At 32.9% G+C, this 7,615-nt stretch overlaps 1 protein-coding gene across 1 annotated transcript; it reads right to left on the bottom strand.

The window, feature by feature from the left end:
- Positions 1 to 5,228: 5,228 nt before the first annotated feature.
- LOC126655932 (U-box domain-containing protein 16) lies at positions 5,229 to 7,615 on the bottom strand. Its single transcript, XM_050350377.2, has one exon. The coding sequence runs from the start codon at positions 7,407 to 7,409 to the stop codon at positions 5,361 to 5,363; it is 2,049 nt and encodes a 682-aa protein (XP_050206334.1). The 5' UTR covers positions 7,410 to 7,615; the 3' UTR covers positions 5,229 to 5,360.

Below are 7,615 nucleotides of genomic sequence, written 5' to 3' on the forward strand. Positions count from 1 at the left end.
GTTTATAAAATGTATTTTCAGCCATTAACAATTTTATTAAAACCAAAATTAAGTCAAAACACTCAAATATTCAAATTTAGCAATTTTGCCGAAAATTGCCTAAACTAGCCAAACGATTCAACACCAACAATCGATAAACCAAAGTGTGTTACTACTGATCTAAAAACATTAAAACATCATATGGAACATATTAGATCAGTAGATATAACATTTGAAAACCAATTTGAAGTCGTTCTGTTCAATTTTCTTAAATTTACCAATTTCGCAAATCGTAGAGATTTCAAAAGTTAAATCAATTTAAATTCTCAATTTCAAATCACAAACTCTTTAATTCGCTAGATATAGATGTATAAACTACTAACAACTTAAATAATTAAAATTCAATCATTCGAATCAATCGCTAAAGAATCAATTTTGCATAAACTTAGAATTCGCCAAATCATTGATTAATTATCCAATCAAGTTTAAGAATTATTATAACGATATTTCTATGGACTAAAAGATTAGATTTCAAATTTCAGGAACTAAATTAAATTCTTATAACATTATAAGAACTGAAGAAAAAAGACGAAACAAAAATAAAGAAATTGTTAATCCTGATGTTAAGAAAAGGTGATGTGCACAATTTTCATATTTGGTTCCCAAATTTAGAATGGCCAATCATTAATAGGAAGAGTGCTGTGTATAATTAAAATATTTCAATAGCTTACAAAACATAAGAATTGAATTTATGATTAAAATAAAAGATCATTGCTCTGTATACCCAACAAGTCTTGTTCGAATCAAATTTTCTGCCAACCCAAAATTTGTTTTGCTTAATGAACATTTAATTTGAACAAATTTCAACATTTAAGAACTCCATAAATATAGAACAATAATTAGATTAGATAAATAAAAATTTAGCAAAGGAAGCAATACCTTGAAAGTGAGAGTGATAACCCGATGAAGTTTTGTCCTATGAAATTATTAATCTAAAAAAAACAGCAACTTTTTATTTTATTTGTCCAAATTAGCTTCCTTAAAAAATGGGCTTAGATTAGGTTTAGGGTTTTATTGCAAAAGAGATGAAATTCCAACTTTAGCCTTATTACATTATTATTTAACTTTATTTTATTAATAATATTATTATATTACTTAACTTAACTTTAGTTTATTATATTTATTACTATGATTATTTATTTATTTATTTATCGGACGTTACACAATAAATGATGTATTTTTTTACAAGGCCCACAAGTAATGACAGACTGAACGTAAAATTTATTCAATAAGTCAAACGAGACAGTTGAAGCACAAAAAAAAAACGATTAACACAACGTCGAAACGAACGCCGAAAATTAATCAGAAAAATATGGGATATTACAGAAAAAGAAATTGATAGAAGGAACCTGGAATAGAAATTGAAATCATCGATAACAATGATTCATAAGCGAGCTTGAATGTGATGGAAATCTGAAATTGAAATTGAACTCATTGATAGCAATGATTGAAACCTGGTACTGAAATTCAGTCACCTATAGCGATGAACTGAAACCGATAGAAAATCACCGATAGCAATGAACGAGAAATTGGAGTCACTGATAGCGATGCTCAACAACAAACTGAATCTGAAATCAATCCGGACTGTTGGGACTGGACATCCAGTTCAGTACAACGGAGAAGAAACGATAAAACTGAAACGCGGCGGCAACACCGGAGGCAGCGCCTGATCCCGGGCTCGGATCCGCTCCGATACCATATCAGATAACAAACACTGAACAGAGCAACTATATTGATTGAAGTTTGTGATTACAAAACTTGAAATACAAACTACAAACCTAAAGCTACTTATACACTAATTATGAGCGGGAAATGAGCTGTAACTACAACTGTAATTTAGCTGTAATACAGCTATAATCTAGCTGGAAAAGACAGCCAACACAGCAGCCATAAGGAGCTTAACAGCAGCAGCAATAATATGCTCTAATACTATTCCTCTACCTCCACGGCTATTCGCCTCTGCCTGAGCTCCCAACACTATAAGCTCTTCAGCTTTGTTAACTCCAATGTCTTCAGCTATCAACGTCGCGCCGTCGGCTCTTCGCTTGGAGATGTTTTGGATGCATAAAAGTTTGCCGGATTCAAAGGCACTAGTTAAGGATGCATTCTGCTAGTAAATGATAATGAGAAAGGTGAAACAAATGTAATAGCCATCAAGAAGATTGATGAGTATAAGGCTATCTTACCAAATAAAAATGATATATGTAAACAAATTGAAGAATTAAAAAAGCTGAACTGATGAATCTAAAACAGTAATAGATTGGTTGTTGCTAAATACCGCCCTCTAGATTATTAGGTACCGCTCTCTTTTTTTACCTTTTTGCCCTTTTAATTTAAAAAATTCACGTGGACGTCCTCGGAAGACGTCTCATATGGTGCGAGACGTCCCCCGGAGACGTCTCGCACACGCGAATTTTTTGAAAATTATTTTTTTGATTTTTTTTGAAAAATTAAAAGAAATGGCCTATAATCTATAATTAAAAATAATATAAGTATATGTTTTTGACAAAAATTAATATAAAAATTAATATATATATATATATATATATATATATATATATTTAAAAATAATATAAATATATTCTTTTGATAAAAAAATTAATTAAATAATAATATATATGTACTCAAAAATAATACAAGTGTATTTTTTTGATAAAAATTTAATATAGAAAAAGACATATATATATGTGACATGAGAAGGAAGAGGATTGTTGAAAAAAATTATCCTACAATTTAATAACCAAATTTAATTTTCTATTATAATTAGTCCTTCTGATTTATAATATTTGTTGCATTTGATAAATTTTTTTGGTCGATAATATTTGTCACTTTAAAATATCAATAGAGTATTAATTACTATTTTTTTAAATTTATCCCTCATTAATTTATTGAAAGGATACAAATAACACAAATAAAAATAGTAATCATAAATATTAACAGGTTTCAAAATAGGGGGTAAAATTATTTATAGATTGAAACATATTAATCGCTTTCTTAATTCTTGTGCCAAAGTCAAATTCGACAAATATTATTAACCGGAAAAAGTACTAACTAATTTAATTTCAACATGTGATCTTCGGTCAAAAATACACATGTCATATGAAAACTTGCCACATTTGTATAATTTCGACTAAAATATGCATAAATGTAGAAATTTTTAGGTGAATCTAGTTCGCCACGTAGAATTATGAATCGTTCATTTATCGTGTGATACATATCAACAATAAATTTATTAATCAATTAATAAATACCACATTAATTGTTTATATTTTAATGTAAATTAATGTGATATTTATTGATTGGTTAATATATTTATTATTGTCACGTGTCACACGATAAATGAATGGTTCATAATTTTACGTGGTGAACTAGGTTTATGTAAGTATCTCTCGCATAAATGGATTTCCATGTGGTAAAAAAGCCAAAACTAGCTGCCGCATATGCAATTTGATTGGAAATTTTATTGTTGAGATAAAATTAAAATTTAATTACCAAATTACAAAAGAATATACTCTAGATGGCATATCTCCAAATCAATTACCCTATGAATCTTATAAAAACTGGTCAGAATAGTTCGTAGCGTTCAACCGATCGGCCATGGGGTTCAGCCACTAGTTCTATTTTTAATTAGAACACTGGAAATTAACACTGGATTCTAAATTAAAAGCTACATACACATGTCTAACACACTACTTCTATTATACAAGTCAAGTCTAACTAAATTAAAGATACAAAAGAATCATTAAAAAGAAGAAAAAAAAATCAAGAATCAAGATTTGATCAATTGGCAAAGTTGTTGCTCCGCTTACTAGGTCCGGAAGGCGGGAGACGACCCTTCGGTAGGAGATTAAGCAACAATGATCGATACTTCTCGTCTACTTTCTCTTCAGCGAAAACATGATCTCGGCCTGGTCGAGTACCTTGAAGCTCGTTCGAGATAGAGTCGTCCAGAATTCTTGCGTAGGAAGATCGAGACGTGATAATGAGAATTAAACAAATAGCAATCAAACCAAATTTGATTTTATCCAAAATTGCCATTTCTAGCAGAATACCAAGATTACAGAATTGATCAATTGAATGAATAAAAAGGAAAAGAACGTTGGATAATAATGGGATTGTGAAATAATAAAAATTAGAGTTTTAGAGCAATGTTCTTTATATAAATTGCTTTGATTTTGATGGATTGAAAGTCAAGAGATTGAGCGTTGTAATAGGGTGGGAACAATTAAATTTGACTTTTAATACTAACAAAGCTGTCGTAAATTGTTATTGAACAAACCTAAAAAATGCAGAGTCCAACACGTTTTCGCGTCGGTGCGTAGCTTTGAAGTTTGCTTGCTCTCTCTGCATTTCATCATATGAATTAGAGATGATATAGGTATTTCAAATCACCGTCTCATTTACGGTAACCTGTTTAACAGCAGGGGTGATAATTTGGTCGGTTCGGTTAGAGCATCGGATGAATTAAATTGCTTTCGTCGGGTTTATTTAACTAATTAAATTAACTAAAATTGAATTTTCTTTTATGAAATAAAAATTGGTTTAATTAAAATTTTAAAAGAACAAAACTGAACCGGCCAAATAATATGATTAATTCGGTTAATTTGATTAAGTTAATAAAAAATTTAAAAAACAATTAGTGAAAAGAAAATATTTGATTAATTCAGTTAACTAAAATTTTAAAAGAATTCATAAAAAGAATTATTAATTTTTTTTATGAATACTATTAAAAAAATTAACTATACTGAATGGTTCGGATACGAAAATGACCAAAAATCTTAAACCGAATTAAACAAAATGGATCGATTGACTCTGTTTAACTTAATTTTTGCTCACTCTATGAAGCACCATGTTGTACCAAAACTGAGAAATAATATTTTTGTAGAAATAAATTATAAATTTAATATTTAGAAATTATTTCTAAAAGCGGAAATAAAATCTTAAATGTAGTCAGAAAAATTTATATGGAACATTTAGAAAGTGTTCTTTTTATTTTTTGAAATCAAAATATAGTACTAAAAAAATCATCCATACCTCAAAGCCGTTATAAAATGATGTTCTTTTTCTTCTGGTTAACGCAGAACAGAATGATGTGCTCAATGTCAATTGTATTCAAACTCAATTTACAATTAAACATCATATGAAAGAGTGAAATTATCAAAAAAGAAGAAAAAAATGCATGAAAAGAATTAATTACAAATGAGGAACGATATTATTAAGAGAAATTACACATTCATTTGCCTCATCAAATTTACACAAAAAAATCAAGATTACACAATTTCTTTACAATTTGCAATTCATCAAACACTTCTGCACAAATGTTAGCTAGCTAAAGTAGCTCTCGACGAACTACTTATAGTTGCACTAACAATACTATGATCACTACCATCCATACCAGCAGCCCATCTCCGGAGAATTCTCATCAAACTCGCTGCCTTTCTCCTCGCTCTAATCGTCCCCGATCCCATCAACTCCCAAATCATCCGTTCAATTCCATTAATCGACGCCAATTCCGCCACCATCTCCGATCCTCCTTTTCGACAAAGATTCACTAGAATTGCAGCGACAATTTCTCTAGCACTATCCGTTCCCTGCCTTAACAAATTACTTATCTTTCTGATCGAATTATAAGCGGCCGCCACTGCGAATATTCCGCCCCTTTTAACCACCACTTCGAGGACCGTAACCGCCTCCTCGGGAAGTACATTGACAATATCATTCACCATATCAATCACACCTCCCTCAACTAAACGGCTTGCCGTTTCTCTATCTCCCGCCAAATTTAAAATCGCCATCAGAGCGTCCCTTTTCGAACACGAGTTCCCATTTTTAGCCAAATCTATCAATCCCTTCAAGACACGTGTCTTCTTCCCTAGTTTCTTCCTGTATGAGTGTACGCCACATAAGCTAAATATCGTGGCTGCCGCGTTACCTTTGGCTTCCAACGTGGCACCTGATCGTAGCACCTCGATAACGCCGTTTAAAGCTCCGTCAGTTTCCATTATTCTTGTTTTGTTTTCTTCCAGGATGGAAAGGTTAAGTACTGTTGTAACGGCGTTAACTTGTAGGTTAGGGAGAGACGAACCTACATCCGAACCTAAGTAGCGGACTAATAAAGGAATAGTACTAGCTTCGCCCATACAGGTCCGGCTATCTGAATCTGTTTTAGCAAGCGCACGAAGCTCATAAACGACGCCGTTGGCTGCTTCCAAAGACTGTGAATTCGATAACTTATTAACTAAAAACGACACCGTCATCTTCGTAGCCTCAAGCGCCGCCTTATTTCTAATAACGCCGCCGTTTTGGGTGAGTTGTTGGCCACCATCAGCCGCCGATTCAAAGGGTATTTTCTGCTCACGACACCACATGGCAATTAAATTCTTCAAAGCTCTATTAGGGATTAGGTTCGCGTGGGCCAGAGTCTGACCTGTCTTCGGACACGTGTTATGTCCCGATTCAATCCAAAGATTAATAGACTCACGATCGTACGTTTGACCTGTCGCCACCACGACCGGGTCCCGCATCAAATCCAAACTGATCGGACATCGAAAATCCGTCGGAATATTAACCTCTGCCACCACTTTTCTTCTACGATTGTCCGTCACCGGCGTAGAAGCACCGTAGAGAACACACTTCCCGTAACGAACGAGTCCGATCAAAGAAACAATCTGACATTTCGATTTCTCATCGATTTGATTCTGAATTTCATCTTCAAGAATCTCGAGTTCATCTCTGCAACTCGAAGAATTACAAAGCGCTAATCTGTTAAAAATCTCGGACAGCATAAGTTGACTCGGTACGATTTCTTTCTTGATTCGATCAAGCATCGTTACGACTTGTTCCCGAAGCTGAACATCTCTCGGATCCAAAATAACTTTTGCTTCAGCAAGTTGCTTTCTGATCAAGAAAACTAATTCTTGAACATCGTCGCTTAAATTCATCTCATTAACCGGAAAAATATCAAGAAGAGTTGATAATTCAAGCGTTAGCTCATGAAAACTTGCAGCTACGGATTCAAATTGGAAAAGCAGCCAAATCTTGCTACTTCCGTTCGAGCAGTCTTCGATTAGGGTTTTGATTCTTTGTAAAACTATGTACATTTCTTCGAAACATAATAACGTGGGGGAGAAGAAAGGGTTTGGATTTCGAACAAGCTCCTCGAATAAGATTGACAGGAGCTTTATTTTTCGGATAATCGATAAAGAAGTGGATTTTAATATGTATTGTAAAGGTTTAAGAGAGGAGATTTCTTGGGAGAGTATTAGAAGAGATTGGATAAGTTTATGGTCGGAAAAGTTCGGAGCGATGAATGCTCCGGCCGAGGGCCGCCTTTTTCTCGGCGGGAATACGGGCGGAGGAGAGACCGTCATGAATCAGAATCAAGAATTTGGTATATGTTTTTTAAATTTTTGTTGGATTAGGGTTGAAGTAGAAGAATTGTAGAAGAAAACGTATAAGAAAGAACTGGCTTTTGGAAATATTTTTAATTTGTTAGGTTTTTTTTCTTTGTTTATTTATCAAGATAATTGTATTTTGGCTGTTTTTGAAGCTGGTTTTTATTTTGGAAAACCGTTTA

Source organism: Mercurialis annua, linkage group LG1-X (assembly GCF_937616625.2).
Source record: "Mercurialis annua linkage group LG1-X, ddMerAnnu1.2, whole genome shotgun sequence".
Taxonomy (NCBI): Eukaryota; Viridiplantae; Streptophyta; class Magnoliopsida; order Malpighiales; family Euphorbiaceae; genus Mercurialis; species Mercurialis annua.